Here is a 19,999-nt window from a genome sequence, read left to right on the forward strand (position 1 = left end):
AGTCGGTCCTGAGCCTGCCCGGGAAGCCCTCTCCAGAGCCTCTTCCCCCTCGCCCTGTCCTCTGCCCTTCCAAGTCCTCAGCATCCAGCCCAGTTCAGGGCAGAGGTACTTGCACCAACGACAGTGATGGGGCAGGAGGCAAGAAAGGACCGTAAGCTCCTTGTCTGTTTTCTTTATGTCAGCGTCCCTAGGGCTGGCACATAGTTGGTGTTCAGTAAGTGCCTGTTGAGTGACTAGCTGAATGTAAGATCAAGGCTGAGGCAGAAATACTAACCATAGTTGGTTTCAGCTCAGCAAGTATGCTTCATATTTCTGCTCTAGCCTTGATGTGACTCAGAGAGGGTCAGTAATTTGCTCGATGTTCCACAGCAGGCAGGTGGAAGAGCCAGGATTTGAACTCACGTTTCAGTTCTTCCAAAACCTGTATTTGTATTTGCTACACTGCATGGCTCTCTGACATTTACCCAGGGGGTGGATCGCTCACCAGGCAACATTTACTGGCAAAGAGCTGGCTTGTTGTTAATATTAAAACTGCATAAGAATTATTATTTAACATTCAACACGCATCCAAAAGATATCATTAAGTGCCTGCTGAGTGCCAGATTCTACAGTGTTAAGCTCTGAAATTTTTGAGCCCTGTCCTTGGACTGTGTTTACCATTTAAAAATTTGAGAACTTCTGAGTTGGAAGCAACCACTGGGATTACCTAGCCCAGTTTGCTTATTTTGCAGATGGAGAAAACAGGTCTACAGAAGGAACTAACTTAGCCAACTTTATCATAAGGGTTGACCTAGAGTTCAGGCCTTGACTTCCAGCTGTTCTATTCATAGATTCACAAGTAATCTGTGAATAATGCATCCCCCTTTCAAGAACTTAAAATACAGCCGGGAAGGTTCAAGTCCTCTTGGCAACCACTCCAATCTCAGCTCCCTTTTCGGAGGCATTAGCCATCTTCAGTTTGGCGTGTATCCTTCCATATATTTCTCTATATACTTATAAACACATATGTTCTTGTAGTAAATACATAGCATATTTGTAGCTTTTTAAAAACAGCTGATAGGGTGCTATGTTATATATTATGCTATGCATAAATTCTTACACTGTACTTCTTTCCCTCAGCTATAGACTCCAGTGATCTTTTCTTATCAATACACCTAAGCCTATCATATTCTTAAAATATCTTAAAGTTATGCCACAGTTTATTAACTTCTGGTTTTACTTTTAGTTACCTCCAGGTATTTGCTGTTAATTCATAAGGCTTCAGAAAACACACATCATTATGCACAAGGGCAAATGGTTCTTGGGGTCAAAGGGCATTTGCATTTTAAACTTGACTAGATACTAGCAGACCATCCCAATGTCCCTTCTGTACCGGAGTAGACAACGAGACTCCTATATCCTCATCCCCATGTTAGCTGGCACATCACGGAGCTCAACAGACAAGTCTCTTGGACGCTTCCAATTTGACTGAGAAAGGTCACTCTATGAACAGGAAAGGGAGAAAGTAGCCTCCTGCCAAAAAAATAAAAAGCATTCTCTCTATTATTTATAAGGGGATGTCAACTTCAGAGAAATACAGCTAAAGCTTTTATGATTTATTGCCCAGGAAATATGCAGCTGCTGCTGACAAATGCAAGAGCTTCTAGAGACAGAGACGCTGTGTCACCCTGGGGCCCCCAGAGTGGGAGTGTATGGGCTCGGTGGCAGCAGCCACAGTTGGCTCTGGAGTGTCTCTTCACATTTGCCCGCAGGAGGTGTCAGGACTGTTCAGGGGCTGGCATCTCACCTGGGCCCCTGCTGCGTCCCGAGCCTCTCTTTCCTGCTCTCCCGGGCCATTGCCCCACTAGAGAGCATGAGAGGGACTCTCTCCACCCCCTTCCTCCTTGTCCTCACAGCACGTCAGCTTCCCGAGGAGGGTCGAAGCCCCATGTCCCCGTGGACCCCCATCCTCATGTCCAACAGAACTCTACCTTGGTCCCCCACAGCTCTGCAGGGCCCGTGCACTGACAGGCATTAACTGACTCATCTGTGCAGATTCTTAATGTCTTATCTTGTCACTGATCGGTCGCTTCTCTCATTTAACTGGTTATTCCAAACCATTCTGACTTTCCTCCAGCCCCTCCCCCTCACTCTAAGGAGACACGCTAAACTCCTCTTTCATCCAGTGAAAAATAATGGCCTCAGCTTCTGTGGCATCTGTAAATTCATCTCTCTCTGCCCTGCAGCGCAGTGAGCCACCCTGGGTCCCCTCTCTTGTGTCTTCGGCTCCCCCATTCCAGTTGTTCTTCCTCGCAGCTTAGAAACACCTGCAGGTCTGCCCACATCTTAAGTATATCCTCACTGGGTAGTTTAAAAAACAAATGGTCTCCATCCAGAGGAAGGTTGAGTTATAGGAGGAAATAAGATCATGCAAACAAAAAATAAAGGGGGTGGGGAGGAGAGCAGAGGAAGGAAGAAGGGGAGAGGGGAGAGAGAAAGAGCAAACATAGGAGAGCGTTTGCGGTCCCCATTTGGTAGCCTTGGGAAGTCCAAATAAAACAGTGTGTATCCTGGTCAGGGACTACATTCATCCCTAAATTTCAACCAACGGCCTATCACTACATAAATTGGTGATGCTGCGACTTGAATTTATTACCAAGCATGGCTCTCCACTGTTGCTGTTGGACGTGTACCATATTGCAATGTGAGCGCGGAGATTATTGTATAAATTATTCTCACTCACATAATCATCGTGATTTTAATTACTGTGTAATCTTCGCTAATTACTGTTGTATGTATCATTTGCTTTGGTGCCGATGTAACACAACTGCTCTTCCTTTGCCTAAAAAATGGCATTACAACATTTTCTTTTTCTGGGGAAAAATTGCTTTCTGTAAACATTCACAGCCCCATACTCTTGGCTTGCGGTTCTTAGTTTAAAAGAAATTGATTTAGACACCACCGCCACCCTCCTGTGGTCCCCCCTGTTGATTTTTTATTTGGATAAGTCTGGCTTGAATTAATAAAAAGGTCTAAATTATGGGGCATTGTCTTTAAAATAAAGTTGTATCACTTTCAAGGAAAGGCAATTACTTCTACAGAAGTGGAAGCCAAGGATGGGTCACGTGAAGCCTGCTTAAATGATTAGATGCAACTTCTTTGTAATTAGTTAATTAATTATGTAAATATGCATGAATGGTACTTAGCATTAAAAACAGCTTGTTCTCAAAGTAGGTTAAGCATCCACGCTAATCTTATTTCAATAGTACATTTATTTACTGGTCTCTGCATTCTTAGATCCACAGCTCAGGCTCATTGTAATTCATCCTGAATGTACTGAATGGAAGAACTTCTCATGAATATTAGTTTACATCTTCCTAGGACAGAAGGGTTCTTTGCCGTTTTCTCAGTATTAGGAAGATTAGTGGAAAAGTGTTAAAACTGAATGTGTGGAAATGTTCAATGCAATACATCAACCTTAGACCCAAGGGCTGAGCCAAGTATAGCCAGTCAACCTCTGCCCAAAATCATCCCTGGAGCCAACATCCTTCCTGGGTGGGTGTCCGTGGGAGAGAGGGCTGCTTCTTGTCTAGGACTCCAGGCCTTTGGATGGCAGATCTGTGGATCTCTCAGGAGTTTTGAGGCTCACCTAAGTTAACTGCAAGTTTGTGCAAAGCCATTTGGATTAACCATGGATGGCTCAAAACATTGTTTTAGAATCTGTGATACTCTCATTGAGCTTATTATTGAAATAGACATACTTCATATGCATATTTATATACATACAGGAAAGTGCATTTTTATGAAATTTTCAAAAATTAGTCATATGTACGTAATCACTACCCAAATCAAAACCGGACCGTTACTCTTCCTCCCTCAAAGGTAGCCATCATCCTAACTTTTAACACTATAAATAAAATATACCTATTTTTGAATTCTGGATAAGTGGAAGCATCTAGTAGTACTCTTTGGTGTCTGGTTTCTTTCTTTCAGTAACATGTTTATGAAATTCCTGTACAAAGTGGCATGTAGCAGTAATTCACTTGTCTTCTTCGGTCTATAGCCTATAGCAGCAATTCTCAATTCAGGGGCAATTTTGCATCCGCCTTCCTGCCAGAGGACAGTTGGTTATGCCTGGAGACATTTTTGTTGCATAAATTTATAGCTTTCTGTTGGAGTGTACCCCAGGAATAAAAGTATACCCCTGGGTCATAGATGTATTTTAAGCTTCAGTAAGTATTGTCAAAATGGTTGTGCCAATTTACATTGCCACAGCAATGAATGAGTTCCAGTTGCTCTGCATCTTTGTCCACACTTGGCTTTCTCATTTAAAAAAAATTGAGCTATTCTAGTGGATATCAGTAGTTGGTCATTCTTGAGCTGATTTTGGCTTTAATTTGCATGTTCCTGATAAATAAACCTTCTCATGCACTTATATATTCATTTAGATATACTCTTTAGTGAAATGTTTGATGAAGTCTTTTACTCATTTTTTTCTATCGGGTTGTCTTTTTTTTATTGATTTGTAGATATTAATATATTCTAGATACAAGTCCTTTCTTGAGTATATGAATCTACTCCCTTACAGTGGCTTGCCTTTTTCACTCTCCAAATTATTTTAACAAACAGAAGTTTTTAATTTTAATGTAACCAAATTTAGAATTTGTTTCCTTTATGGTTGGCACTCTTAATATAATGTTGCAGAATTATTTGCCTAATCCCAAATCATGGAACTCTCCCCTATGTTTTCTTGCAAAAGCTGTGTTGATTTAACTTTTATATATAGATATACAATTCACTGGGAAATAATACTTATTTATGGTGTGAGGTAGGGGTTAAGATTCATTGCCAAGTGGATGTCCAACTGGTTCGGCATATGTGTTTTAAAATAAATAACATTTCTGCAGTTCACAACAGTATTATCTATAGACTCTATTTCATTTTAACTTGTCCATTCTTGAACTGATTTAACGTGGCCTTCATTAATATAGCTTTATATAGTAAGTCTTGATATCTGGAAATGTGTATTCCTTGGATTAGTTCTTCTTCCTCAAGATCAGCAAATGGCTCTAGGGGAAAGTGTTAACATGCTGGGCTCACCTCAGTGTTCTTCCTTTTTCTGGAATTTGTCCCTTTAAGTCTGTCTGTTTTGGTGACTCTCCAATCCCTTTACATTTAAATTAATCTTTTCTCATTTTTCTGAGTGAGGGTTTTCTCTGACCCAGCTAGTCTTTTATATTTGAAAGCTGAAGGCTAAGCTAGACATTTTTACTCCATTGGCTGAGTAGACACTTCTTCCTTAGTTTCTATGCCCACGAGGACTTGAACATTTGTTTGTGTTTCCTTTCAGTCATAACTTGGTGAATCTGTGCCTTGCTCTTGAGTCTAAGCTTCTTAACTACAAGGCTTACTCATCTCTTTGTCAACAGCATCTGGCATCATGACATTCAATAAGTGATTCTGGGTGGTTGTAAAGAGGGATGGATGACTGGATAGATGGACGGATGGATGATTTCCATTTATTTAAAACTGAATTTTCTTGAGAAACCGAGTGCTTTTATGAATAAGTCTGAGCTTTTATGTGGCTATAGCTATTAGACCGCACTCATCAAGGCAATTTCTGTGTACAGAAAATCTAAGAATACATTGAAAATGTAAATCTAAAATATGTTGAGCCCAAGTTGAACCTCCAATCCAATTAGAGATTTTAATTACTTTACATGACCAGTTTGTTCTTTCAAACACTATGGAAATTATATCAGAAGGTAAAACGTTTTAGGGCCAGTACTTTGACTTCTCATCAGCATGTGAGCCAGGAAGTTCTCTTGTGTCTCTGTATTGCCAGGTGTTGAATGCGTGGTTCAGACTAGATGAAGTTCCAGCTCCCTCTCAATTCTGGTATCCCAGAAGTGTATAAAATTCTATAGAAACAAAACCAGGATCTCAGTTTGAGTTTGGACATAGGAGGAGTTCACTCTAGATTGTGCACTGGAAGTTGGTTTTGAATCTACTTTAAGTCCAGGGACGAAGCACTGGCTTGCTGAGAAGTAGGGTTTTTGGGGTCTGAACTAAACAGCCAGATGAGGCAGATGGAGCCTTTTATTCATTCTTTCTGCATTTGCACCATCCCTCTTGTTTCCATTCCTCCATTCCTTCCTTCTCTGCATTCCTTGAACTCTCTGTGAAGCACTCATTTGGATCCTGCATGTTTGTAAAAGAAAAATAGAGTCTAATGCAGAGCTGGCGGTCTTGTTGGGAGATGCCAATAAGTAAACAAGCAGTTACAGTGCAGGGCAATGGGGAAGCACAGGGGCCTGTCCATCTGGGGAGGCAGGTGAAGGCTTTCTGGAGGAGGCTACCATTGGGTGAATAAGAGTTTGCTTTCTAAACAATATGTAGAACAATGGTTTCTCAGAATCACCTGTAACGTGTCTCTTCCTTCCTGTTAACCTCTCTCCCTCCTTCTTTCTTTTTCCCCCTATTATTTATTTATTTATTTATTTATTTAGAACAATGAAGGTGTCTGGGCACCATCAGCTCTGTTAGCCTCCACTTTAATTTGACAGTGACTAATGACTTTTCATATTTACTTCATTTCTATCTTTACCTCTTTATCTATCCCTTTATATATCTAAACACATTTTTATGCTTAACAACATGAAAGTAACTTGAAAACATCATGACAGCTCTCTATAAATAATTCCATATCTTTCTCCTAAGAAGAAGGACTTTTCTTAACTATTGTACCATCACAGCTAAGAAAATGAACAAATCCATAATATTGTCCAAGATCCCAACATTCCTGTTACCCCATTGGTCCTAAAATTGAATTACTGTATGTTTTAAAAAAGAAGAACCCTCTGAAGAATATACATTCCATTTGGTTGTTTTGTTTCTTTGGTCTCTTCCTTTGTTAAAGGAATAGTACTTGTTTTTTTTGAAAAAGTTTTAGACTTACAGAAAAATTGAGCGGCAAGTACACAAAGCGTCCATATGCCCCCTGTCTTCCTACACACAGTTTCCCCATTATTCACATCCTGCATTTGTCTTGAGTCTCTTTTCAGCTAGAATGTTCCCGTAGTCTTCCCCTTTCCCCACTGAGATAGATATAGGGGTGGTGGGTAGGTAGAATTCTAGGCGTGGTCCTGAAGGGCAAACCCTGCTCAGTACCTTGTGGGCCTGGGGCCTGGGGAGGAGGAGGAAGATGCGGACAAGGATGGCAAATTCTGCCGACCGTGGAAGATCCACAGGCAGGTGTCCCCTGAGGGCCAGTGTCCGCGGAGGGCAGGCCCCTGGATTGGTTTTTTAAAAGTGTCCTGGACTGAACACCCACTTAGGATCAGAGAGAACAGCAAGGAAGGCTTGAGAGTTACCTTGTCTCCGGAAAACGTCATGCCATCAGGAATCGAGGACACGTAGAGAGTCTGTTCTCTGGCTCAGGTCTCTGCCACCTTCAGGCCAGGCGTGACCAGGCTGAGGAACTAGCCGGGAGCTGCTGATTTTACCACGTCCAGCATTTTCTTTGGTCGCCCCTCCACGGCTTCCTCCTCGCTTCAAGTCGTCCCTTTGAGCGGGGTGGCCTTTCCAAGTCCTGTTTCACTGCCTCTGAAAGTTAGGTGTCTGCCCTTGCTTGTTTTGCAGAGTGAATGAGGTAACAACTGGCGGGAGGGATCTTCTTCTCCTCCCATTCAGAGTGACACCTTTGACCCCTTGCCACCGCCCAAATCCTGCCCACTTCCGAAAGACCCACTCGCCCCACCGCCCCCAGGAAGGCTGTGCACGCATGCTCCCTTGCCAACATCCTGCCGCGCCTGCCACCCGTGGTTCACAGTTTACTTTCTTCACCGCTGGTTCTTCATGGGTCCATCCCATTTCCATACCTACAGCGTGCTCTCCAGGGGGGGCAGGCAGCCCAGCTTCCTGCTGTGCGCTCGGCCTAGCATTGCATACAGTCAGACGGCGAGGGGAGCCCTGGCTCTGCTCCTTCCTCAGCAAGCCCGCTCCCCTCTCCCAGCCTTGGTTTTCTCATCCGCGAAACGGGGTAACTTAGGTCAGCGGAGCCAAGTGGTTGGGAGGCATGGCTCCCCGAGGTGGGCTCCTTGGTTTAAATCCACGTTTTCCTGTTTATCACATGGCAAATTACCTATCTTTCTGAGGCTCCTCTGTGAAATGGGAAGATTACAATACCATCTGCTTTTAGAGGATGACAGTTGGGAGACAAAATTGAGCAATGCCTGCAAAGCCTAAAGGCACCATGTGCGGCAGCTGTTATTATGCAGAGTGTACCTGCACACTGTAGGGGCTTAATAGATGTCTTGGGCGCTCTGCACATCACACGTGGTTTTGGGCACCATGTCAAGTTTAATTACAGACTATCAGTTGTTATGTTGGACGCGGTTACAAAACCTTTAGGCCATCTCGAAAGGACATCTGGTTTCCCATCCCGGGCCTCGGCGCTATGAAAGAACATCAATACATTTTTAATTTCCTCTTTAATTTCAGGGTGTGGATGAAGAATGGGGGTGACAGCAAGCCTTTGGGGATGATTCATGGTGTCATTAAAACCTTCCTTGAGTTTCCTGTAGCTCCAGTTGGCCCCGGCTCTGCCCAGACTCACACCTGGAAATTATGGTTGTTGGCTGTGTGGAAATTAGGTCTAGTGCCAATGAATTCAGTATCTCCTTGACTTGGACCTCATTTTTCTTGTTCACTATGCCTCAGTGGGTTTGAGGAAAAGTAGATGTGTAGACGAGTTCAGCTGGTTGAGGTTTCTACTCAGCTTTCTGCCTGGGGGGCGTGTGATGTCAGGGATGGACGAAAGCATGAGCTTCAGATCTGGCCGACCACAGGCCAAATCCAGGCCCTGCCCCTTAGCAGTGTGACCTTGAGCAAATGGTATCTCACCCATTAGCCTCAGTTTCCTCATCTGTAAGATGGGGTGATGAGCCTGATCCCGATGAGATGGTACACAGAACATGTGCACACATAGGTGCATTTTTCATTCTTCACTCAATATTCATGGAGCGCCTACTACTGTGATAGGCACAGGCACTAGAACATGGTGACGCATTCACGGGACAGCCTGGCGGGGAAGGGGGTGTGGTCCAGGCAGGAGACACGAGTCTCAGCAGCGGGCTCATTTTGAGGCTGAAGCAACTACTTCGATATCTGCGTCCTTCTCCTGTTCTGCTCAGAGCAGGCTCGTATGTAAGAATCGCTTATTCTTGATCACCTGCCCTCGTTCATGGGCCTCCTCTAGGCCCGATGGAAGGAGTCATTAAAGAAAAACACTCAGACACGCATGAAGATTTTAAAATAAATACAGGGTGGGGCAGAAGTAGGTTTACAGTTGTTCATGTGGAAAATAATGTAATAGTAAATAATTATGAAAGAATAAGCTCTGTTTCACATACAACTGTAAACGTACTATTGCCCTGCCCTGTGTTTCTTAGTAGTGATGTTTTGACATGAATAAGCACGGCGTGCAGGTGTAACTGCGCCAGCCTCGGTCTCCTGCGCAGTGCTGGGGTCGCGCGGACGTGAGCTGGGTGACACTCTGGCGGCTGACCGCAGGGTGTGCACCCAGACCTGTCTGCTTCTGAAGCTCGTTGTCTTAGCCTTGCAGGTGAGAAGAGTGGATGTTCCCGTGTGTCTGGATGTTTGTAGCCTGGTTTACCCAATAAGCCCTCATCAGTTTAAGCCATCAACACTTGTAGAGAATTTTCATCAATTCACTTATAAACATCTACTGGATACCTAGTATGTGGCGGACACCGGAGCTTCACTCACTCATCCAACACATATTTATTGAGTACCTACTGTGTGCCAGAGGACTCAAGATTCATTCACTCATTCCACACATATTTACTAAGAACATGCTATGGCACTTCACTCATTTGTTCAACACATGTTTATTAAGTACCAACTGTGTGTAGAGAGCTCAAGAGTCACTCACTTTCCAATGCATGTTTACTGAGCACCTACTATGTGCCAGGACACTGTTTTAGGCACCTGCTCCTGGAGTTCAAATATCTACAACATTGCCAGATAGGTTTCTCCTTTCTTACAGCTAAGGAAACTGAGGTCAGGAGAAGTTAGGCGACTCCCAAGGTCTCATGGCTAATAAGTGGCAGAAGCAGGCTAGGCCAAGTGACAGATGTTACCTGGACAAGGTTGTTTTGTTAACCCTAAATCACATCACGGGGCTCAGAGGAGGTTTGCAGAGAACAGCAGAACTGGCTGTGAGGTCAGCTAACTTGCCTTTGTCATTTCCACCTGTGTGCTTGTGGCGGTCTCCCTCCTCACTGTCCCTCAAGGTCATAAGTCCAGGGTTGCCATAAAGATTGTAAGAGGGTGGGGGGCTTATCAGCTTGTCCCTGCTTGTGTCCGTGGAACCCAGCACAGTGCCTGGCCCACAGCAGATGCCTGGCCACGGGTAGCTGTTGTGACGACCATTGACTACCCCTCCACTCAATTGTGCACCAGCCCAGCCCCACTGTGGCTGGATCTCAGGGATGCCAGTGGGTTCCCTATTGTAGCAGGGGTGCTAGAAGGCTGTTCCACTTTGGATACACCGAAGGGCAGGCAGCAGAAGTTCCCAAGATGTTTCTGGAGTCTCTCCTTAGAGAATCACAGTGCCCCGCCTGGCACTTGTCCACACCTGTCTCCCAGCAACTCAGAGAGCCTTCTATCCATCATCCCTCCCCCCGGCCAAGGCTCTGGGAGGCGGGCGCCGTGACATCTTGATTATCCACCAGCCATCCATCACACGAGATCAATGGAGGGGAGTTCTGTCTGAGCCAAGGCGTCGGGTGAGGACAGCGGAAAAAAAATTAGTCTTCCCAGGTCCTGGCTGAAGACAGGAGATGTTTGTAATGTCCAAAGCTGGGAGAGGAAGGACCATCCGGTCACAGACAACAGAACTGGGACCCTCACCCTGAAGCCTTCAAGAGGACATCTGAATTCAGATGTAATTCTGTGGTCTCCACATGGAAAGGAGTGGGCACAGGGAACTTCTTACTCTGAATGGCAATATAGACAGGAAATAGAAGAAGACATCCAGAGGTGTGGGTGGATTTCTGAGTGGTAAACTCAGGAGGTAGCGCTCAGCCGAGGCTTTCTGCTTGCTTCCCTCCTCTCTCCCGCCCGCTCTTTTCCTCTCCTTCCTCACCACCCCAACATCCGCGCCTCTCCGGCCTCCCAGGAGCCTGCACTGCTTGGCTTGTGTTTCTCTTTCAAGCCCACCAGCCGAGGCTAGGAAGGCACCAGACAACTCTTGAAAGGTGGGACTCAGCCCACCCTGCCCCCCAAGACATCGGGCCCTCGTGACGCTTTGGCAGAGCTCAGCGATCACAATCTGGCGACAGCCAGGCGGAGGCCTGAGTGGCTGTGCTGGGACACTGGGGCTTGCACGCTGTGTAGAAGGTGTTGCTCTTGCTGGGACCTTCCCCAGTCAGTCAGAGCTGGGGGTCCCCACGGCTGCGGCTTCCTGAGCCTGTGCCCTCGGCCTTGGACACCAGGGCTCGAGGCTGGAGCCACCAGACCCCACTCGTGAGCGGCTGACGACTTGGCGTGACCCTGCCTATCCCACCCTGTTCCACCTTTTGGTGGAAGCTGAGGAAGGCAGATGCCCAGCAGCCAACCTGCACCCGTCTGTGACTGTCCCCTCTGTGCCCCTTGCCTTTGACCTTCACTCTCCCTCTTCCACCCCCTCCTCCATCACCACCGGGCTCCTTCCTCTTCCTCCATCCCTTCTCACTTCAACTTCTCTCTTGTGTGTCCTGCTTCCCCTTCTTCCCGCTTCCCTTTGCCTCAATTCCACTTTTCTCCCCTTGCCCACTTCCTCTTCCTTGTAGACATGATTCCCAAGCTGCACCTGATCCAATTTAATAACATCTCCCATGTGCCAGCACAGAGGGTGCGGAAATGAGAATCCGCAAGAAATTGGCAGTACTGGCTCGGGCCCTGTGATTCCCCACCTCTTCTCCTCTGGCCCATTTTTTTCTCTTTTTGCTTCTGCTCCTCCTCCTCCTGCTCCTCCTCCTCCTCCGGTAACTTTTCTTCCCTCCCTTTCTTCGTGCCCTGTCTTGGCATCCACAGCCAGAGCTGGAGGTGGGTGTAGGGTGAGCGGCATGGCAGAGTCCCAGGCGATTCTGCAACAGGAGCCCTCGAAGCCGCCATCCCACGTGGCAGGCGATGGATGAGACCGAGCACCCAGGACACATTCATCACGCCCCGCTCCCTGCAGGGGCCCAGACAGGAAGGAAATGACTCCTGTCAGCTCTGCGGCAGCCCACTGCCCCTGGCAGCTCCAAGCTGTTTATTTAAAAAAAGAAAGGAGCGAGAATGCCATCTTGCCGTGTACTCGGGGAGCGATTCCAAAGCAACAGCGCTGAAAAACATAGTTGCAGGTGATCATCAAGGGGCCCTCCAGCTCCTTGCCCGCCGTGTCCCGCTGCAGTGGCGATGGGAGCTGACAGCCCGGAAATGGGAAAGGCGGCAGCTGCTCCGGGCCAGTTGTGCGGCTTTTGTTTTAGCCCATGGGGCCAGCCCTCCTCAGGGATGATGAGACACAAGGCCACCTGCCCACTCACTCTCTGTTTGTCCCTCTTGGAACTTCAGCTGAGGCTTTCATTGAGTCCAGTGGTAGGCCAGGCTCAGGAGGTGCAGGGATTAGCAGTAGTAGTAACGATTACCATGAACTGTTAATTATGCGGAGCCATTAATTATTGGTTATTCATTATTCATCCTAGCTGGTAACCATGATCGGAGGAGCTCGGTGCCAGGCGCTGTGCCCAGGGCCTTCCTTTCATTCCTGTGACTTCCCCGTGAGGTCTGCCTGACGACCGGTGAGGGAGCAGGTGGAAGGAGTGCTCACGGGAACAGCAGGTGCAAGACCGGGGCCCCAGGAGGGGCTCGGCCCGTCCTGCGGGCCTGGAGTGGCCGGGGCAAATGAGCAAGAGGGCACTGGAGGCAGGAAGCTGGGAAGGGAGTAGGTAACCCGACTGCGCAGGAGAAGGACTGAGGCTGGCAAGGGGGCGTGGCTGATGGAGGTGGCTCATCTGCACCATGACTTTGACCCCGTGTCTCCTCACCACCCCCACACCATGACATTGACCCTCCGCCTAGCTGACCTCGGGACTAGGAGGAGGCAGATGAGCCGATCCAGCCCTGTGCCGTCCCCGTGGAACCCTTTAAGGGAACGTCAGTGCCATGGCAACCTTCGCAGGTCCTAGGTCAGGGAGGCTTCCCACAGCCCCAGGAGAGAGAGGCGCGTGGGCTGGTCGAATCCCTGGCCTCAGGAGCCCAGGAGACAGTGCCTAGGTCTCTACCCTTGTCCTCGGATCCCCCACCGGACCTGCCTCTCCTTTCCCCTCTCGACATCGCCTCCAGGGGCCACGGGCTCGGTGCCCTCCCCCCCAGGCTCGGTGTCCTCCCCCCCAGGCTCGGTGTCCTCCCCCCCCAGGCTCGGTGCCCTCCCCCCCCAGGCTCGATGTCCTCCCCCCCCAGGCTCGGTGCCCTCCCCCCCCAGGCTCGATGTCCTCCCCCCCCAGGCTCGGTGTCCTCCCCCCAGGCTCGGTGTCCCCCCCCCCCAGGCTCGGTGTCCTCCCCCCAGGCTCGGTGTCCTCCCCCCCAGGCTCGGTGTCCTCTCCCCCAGGCTCGGTGTCCTCCTCCCCCAGGCTGGATGTCCTCCCCCCTGGCTTGGTGTCCTCCCCCCTGGCTTGGTGTCCTCCCCCCTGGCTCGGTGTCCCCCCCCCAGGCTCAGTGTCCCCCCCCCAGGCTCGGTGTCCCCCCCCCCAGGCTCAGTGTCCCCCCCCCCAGGCTCGGTGTCCTCCCCCCAGGCTCGGTGTCCTCCTCCCCCAGGCTCGGTGTCCTCCTCCCCCAGGCTGGATGTCCTCCCCCAGGCTCGGTGTCCTCCTCCCCCAGGCTGGATGTCCTCCCCCCTGGCTTGGTGTCCTCCCCCGCAGGCTCAGTGTCCCCCCACCCCCAGGCTGGATATCCTTCCCAGGCTCAAAGGCCTTTGGGGCCATTGCCTTGTCGTCTGTGATCACAGGGTGGGACTGGTAACATCCAACTGGTGAGTGAGAAACCTTCCTCGGAGTCTTGACCAGAATCCCAACCCCCTTTGTGTGTAGAGGGCTGACACCTGTTGTTACAGTTGGAGCGACAATGCGGGGAGCGGGACAGTGACCAGAAGCCGGTGTGCACGGTGCTCCCACCTCATTCGGCCCCTGGCTTTGTCTGCTGTGCCCAGGCCGTGACATTCGGCGCCCCTTTTGCCTTTTCAGAAGTCATTACTTTGCTGTGGGCGGGAACGGCGGTGTTTGTCTTAGAGGAAGGGCAGACAGATTTTTTTATTAAAGGGATGGTTGGTGGACTCCTGTCCCTTTCTTTTCAGCGACACTCTTTATTTCAGTCGAGGCTCCTTCTTTTCAGGAGGAAAGTGTTTTTGGCTCAGCCATTGCCAAATGACTCTGCGTGGAAGCCAACCCCAATGTCATCCCAGAATGGAAACCATCTGTTTTCTCGTATTTGGTCTCGGTTTCATGTGAATCTTTCCCTTTTCGAGGGACCATTTTTACCCTCACCCCCACCCATGAAACAATCAGGGGTATCACAGAGCATCCCGTCGAGGTGCATATTTGGGTCATGGACCTGCAGAAGCCCTTCTGCTGGGATTGTCCTCTGGACTTGTCCCTAAATAAATAACTAACCTCCTGCAGGCTTCCCTGTGTCTTCAAGAACCAATGACTTACTTCATAGTAGGCTCTGGATGGTGGGTCCCATCGTGTCAGATACCATGCCACATAAATCTAAGTCATTCGTCCTAGCTGCAGTTTTAATCTACTCAAACGTACTTAGCTGGGTTTAATTATAGACAGAAATTGCATTTCAGAGAACAACAAGAAATCACTTACAGGGCTTGAATTTGCACATTAAATCATACAGTGCATTGGAGAATGCGGTAGGGATGGCGTTTCCAAAGAAAAATAATACTAGTGCCTGTGCTTAGTGACTCTCAACACCAATTGCACAGATTATAAGAATTGCACAATTTCTACCGACCGCATCTTTCTTGTTGGCACAGGACGAACGAGGAGGCTGGCGACGCCGAAGGGACCCAGCGGGCGTCTGCACTGAGTGGAGCCCGGGACGTCCCGAGCAGGACCGTGGGGGACAAGGCCCTCTCTCCCCTTTCCCGCCGCCAGCAAAAGTACTGCCATTTGGGGGACGGCGAAGAGTGTGACGTCCAGAGGAAGCCCGTGGAGAGATTCGGAGCTCTGTCTTCCTCTCCGTCTTCTCAGAGGACAGAGACGTCCCCGGTGTCTAGGGAAAAGCTGCCGAGTCCCTCGGCGGCGCTGTCGGAGTTCGTGGAAGGGCTCCGGAGGAAGAGGGCGCAGAGAGGCCAGGGGCCGCCGCTGGGCCTGGAGGACTGGCCCACTGTCCCCATCTACCAGACCACCGGGGCGTCCGCGCTGAGGAGGGCCAGGGCGGGCCGTGACGAGGGCCACCTCTCGCTGCGGTCTGGGGCGAAGTCCCTCCTGGAAACGGAGGACTCGGCCGGGGCATCGGCTGGTCTCCTGCGGTCCACCAGCCTGAAATGCATCTCTTCCCAGAGCGGGGAGGGCAGCCCGCTTCTCCCCGAGAAAGCGAAGGCCCGGTTTAGTTCGTGCGAGTCCCTCTTAGAATCAGGGCCAGGCTCGGGGAGAAATTTGAGCTCCCCTCCAACTCCCAGGGACACACTCTTGTCGCCCACACTGCGTCCTCGGAGGCGCTGTCTGGAGTCTTCGCTGGATGACCCGGGCTGTCCAGACCTCGGGAAGGAGTCGCTCGTCTTCCAGAATCGCCAGTTCGCCCACCTAATGGGGGAACCTCTGGGCAGTGACCCGTTCAGCTGGAAGCTCCCAAGCCTCAACTATGAACGCAAGACCAAAGTGGATTTCGATGACTTCCTCCCGGCCATCCGGAAGCCCAAGACTTCTCGGTCCTTGGCCGAAGCAGCCAAAGATGCGCCAGACAGTTCACGGCGTTCAAGCGTCCACTTTGAGACTGAAGAGGCCGACCAGACCTTACTCTCAGGGATCAAGACCATTTTGAAAAAGAGCCCGGAGTCCAAGGAGGACCCCGCTCACCTGTCCGACTCGTCGTCCTCCTCCAGCTCCATCGTGTCCTTCAAAAGTGCCGACAGCATCAAGAGTCGACCGAGAGTCCCGCGGCTGGAGGGCGACGGTGGTGAGCGGATGTCCCCCAACAACAGAGAGCCTGGCACAGCGGGGAAGGACGAGGACGTGGAGAGCATCATGAAGAAATACCTCCAGAAGTAGGAACCGGCTCAGGTAAAAGTAGCAGGCTGGGGGCGTCTGGGGGAATAAGGCAAGATGGTGCCTCCGGGCCAGACACCCGAGAGGACACGTGCTGCTGCCCCTGCTCTTAATGCGGCACCTGATTTCTCTAGAGGACCCGGGTTTTTAGAGGCTTTCGCTTATCAGAAGCCCGCTGCCTAGTGCTACGTGTTTCTTCACTCTTAAAAAGGCCGGTGCATCAGAAAGCGAGAGGGTCCTGGGGGACAATGCTAAAGAAGGTGCCGGGCTTCTAAAGTGCCCCCCCTACCCCGCACCCCTGTCTTGTTTTCTTCCCGGCGCTCCTCTCCTCCACAGGCTGGAGGAGCTGTGAGCTCGTGCCGTCCCGTCGTGACGGGCGGTCCTTGGCGGTAGGGTCCAGCCAGCGGGGAGGAGGCCTTGAGAATAGTGGAGACCGACTCCTGCGTTCAATATCTGAAGAGAAACAGGCCCAAGGGGGCGGGCGGAGGGCGGAGGGGGCCCGCGCAAAGGCCGCAGAGCAGCAGTGTGGGAGAAGCGGTGCTTCTTTCTGCCTTCTCTCTGGTTCCCAGTCCCAGTCCTGGCACTTCAGCGGAAGAAAGGCAGGAAGAGGGATTGACTGTGAATAGTGGCTTCTTTTTATTGAATATATACAGGGTCCAGCACAAATAATGCCCCTTTTTTTGTCACAGAATCTTTTATTGTAAAATCATAAGTGTGTAATTCTGTAACGTAACAATATCACACTCCAGCACACCATATGACATTTTAGGTGAAATGTTCAAGTTAAAACTATAAATTATTACACCCATAGTATTACCCTACCAACCACACTCAAGCAGGCATTACCTCTGCCAGACCCTGTATTTCAGGGAGTCATTTAGCACCTACAGTGTCCCCAGAAGGTGGCTGCTAGTATATATTCCCGTTTTACAGGTTGACAAACTGAGAATCAACAAGGTTAAGTAAGCCCCTTGTACCCAATCACCCAGGCGGACCTGGGATTCCAGGCTCCAGAATCTCTACCCTTATCTATAACAGTTTCCTTGGGTCCGTATTCCAGGCGTCTGTCTTCCTGAGTCAGCTCAGCCACACTGACGGGGCTGGATCTTAAAAGAGATTTGTTCCTTTCTTTAACCCCCAAAAGGAGGTAGACCTTACAATCACATACCAAAAAGGGTACTGGAGCTCGCGGACTCCACACTCACTGTTGAACAAGCGAGGGAGACCTTGGAATTTGGGTCTGTCAGCGGGGCTGCTCAGCCCAGCCACCCTCACTCCCAGGCCATTGCTCTCGGCCCGGGGGGAGGGCTGGCCCTTGACACACCTCCAAGGTCATGTTCAGACTTCAGAGCACTGACCATCCACTTCGTGGCTCCCTTAGCGCAGGAGGGGCGGAGGTGGAGGAGGAGAAAGGACCTCCCCCAAGCTTTAGACAGTGCAAACCCACAGACCAGTGACAGTCTACGGCCACATCGATCCCCCTTTATCAAATCTCAGAACTCACAGCTGCTCCAGGCTTAGGCTGCAAGTGGGCGCTCGGCCCCCAGCCCTGCCCCCGAAGGCGTCCTGGACCAGAACGAGCCGCGCCTGCCCTCCACTGCTAGAGACCTGCTGCATTGAGGGGCATCGTCAGCCCATCAAAAAGCCATTGCCCCTTCCGTGGAGATGGTCTTGGACATTTCAGAGCAAATTAATTTGACTTTACATGGCCTTCTCTCTGCTCTCAATTACCAAGGAGAGATCCGATATTCATTTACATTATTATGCTCTCGGGGACACACAGCACCGTTTCAAAGGCCAAGTAAAGGGCACGCGTCCATAAGGGGAGCAGCCCTTGGCGGGAGTCGACACAGAACATCTTGTCTTTGCCATTTCTTTTTAAACTCATGTTCCCTCCCTGCTCCCAGCAGAGCTCACTGTGGCAGCAGAGCACCTGCCCAGACACGGACCTCTGCCCCGGCCTCCCTGCCGCTGTCTTGAACCAAACAGCACCGCCCCGTGCCCCAAGGCGCACATGCCTGACAGGATCCAGAACCAAACGAGCTCAGTTCTTCCTGTCTGGCCATGAGATCTCAGGCAAGCGATGTGACTTTGCTGAGCCTCTGCTCTCAGCTGGAAAACAGAGATAACAATACCAACCACGTAAAGTAACGTCAGGAGTTGGAGGAGAGCGCGAGAGGCCCCGAGGCCCAAGCCCGGCGCCACAGTGGCTGCACTCGCTGTCAGGTTACCCTGTCGGGGAGGTTTTGGTCCTGCAGGAACCCTGTCCCTGTCTCCCGCCACGTATTTCCCGCCTGCCACCCATGCGTCTTCATTCCTCTTGGCGGCATCTCTGCAGGAATGCCACCTGGGAATATGAGCCACCAGGGCCTCCCCCACGTTCTGTGTCCAGTTTATCAGCTCTGACCTATGCTTGTTTCCAGCCTCCTGAGACGCAGTGCCCTCGAAGACTTCCCGACGCCACACAGAGAGACCGGCCTGGCCTCCGCGGGGCCCTCAGTCCTGATATGGCCAGTGTGGCTGCCCTCGAGAGATGAGAGGGGCCCAGCAGCAGCCTATCCCATGGGGTGTGGGGCTCCCAGCGTGCTTGGTCTGCACAAAATAAAGTGTTGGCTCCTTGGCATCTGTGCTGTCTCTCTGGTCTGCGGTTCTGTTCCCTGGGACTCTGGAGGGTTGCTGGGCGCAGCTAGGGGTAGAAGGGCTCTGAGGAATGGAACCAACCCAGACCCTGTGTAGTTTGGGCTGACAGACTGTTGTTTCTCTCCCTATAAGTCTACATGCAATGGTCCTGCTCCTTCTCTTCACTTGGCCAGGTTGAACACAAGTGTCACCTCCTCCAGGAAGTCTTCCCCAATAAGTCAAACTGAAATAACTTCTCCATTCTTCCTTAGTTCCCTTACATACCTCTATCATATTACCCTCATCTCTTTATCTTCTACAGTGTGTGTCTACATATAGGCAAGCATCCGAAAACTTCTGATAAATGAATGAAAGAACCAATGAACACATTAATGAGCCTACACACACTGAATGCCTGTGACACACTGACATATGTGCATCCTTGCAAATGTCTGCTCATATCAACATTCAAGAATGTGTGAACATCTGCTCCCAGCCCCTCCCCACACACCTACAGACGGAGATAGCCCTAGTCACACACCCCAATATGCACATGTTCATAAACTGCATGCCCATAGGCACATCTGCAGCTTGGATACCTGCTTCTTCAAACGGCCTTGAAGTATTTGTAACAGAAAAACTACCGGCTATTTATTGATCATGTTCAGAGATACTGGGGGTTAGGATATTTTTTTGCAGGGTCGAGGGACACAATCCAGCCCACAGCAACTTACCAGTTGGAGCTCACTCCAAGAAGGGGGAGTCTCAGCTCTGGCCGTCCTCACTAGAGGCTGTGGGTTGTAGTGGGAAGAGGAGGCGAGGTGGGAGGGAGGGAATTTCAGAGATCCCACCCAGGGAAGACCTCACCTCTTCCCATCTTTCTGGCGGAGTAAGTCAGGGGACATTGAACTGTGTTTCAGATGCAGGAACTGGCTCCCACTTGGTGAGTCTATAAGCAAATGCTACTTGAGGAGCGTAGCATGCTATTTAAGGTGAGTAGCATGCTGTATTAGTTTGCTAGAGCTGCCATAACGAAAGACCACAGGCTGAGTGGGTGAAAAACAGAAAGCTGTTTTCTC

At 50.1% G+C, this 19,999-nt stretch overlaps 1 protein-coding gene across 1 annotated transcript in view; it reads left to right on the top strand.

The window, feature by feature from the left end:
• MYO18B (myosin XVIIIB) overlaps window positions 1-18,910 on the top strand; it is a 212,743-nt gene extending 193,833 nt beyond the window's left edge. The window contains exons 42-43 of the mRNA XM_054594428.1: window positions 15,068-16,316; window positions 18,725-18,910. Coding sequence (XP_054450403.1) covers window positions 15,068-16,304 — 1,237 coding nt within the window. The 3' untranslated portion in view covers window positions 16,305-16,316; window positions 18,725-18,910. The remainder of the gene's footprint in view (window positions 1-15,067; window positions 16,317-18,724) is intronic.
• Window positions 18,911-19,999: the final 1,089 nt, after the last annotated feature.

The sequence above is a fragment of the Pteronotus mesoamericanus genome, unplaced genomic scaffold, assembly GCF_021234165.1.
Source record: "Pteronotus mesoamericanus isolate MK-2021 breed Mesoamerican mustached bat unplaced genomic scaffold, CSHL_Meso_final scaffold_507, whole genome shotgun sequence".
NCBI lineage: Eukaryota > Metazoa > Chordata > Mammalia > Chiroptera > Mormoopidae > Pteronotus > Pteronotus mesoamericanus.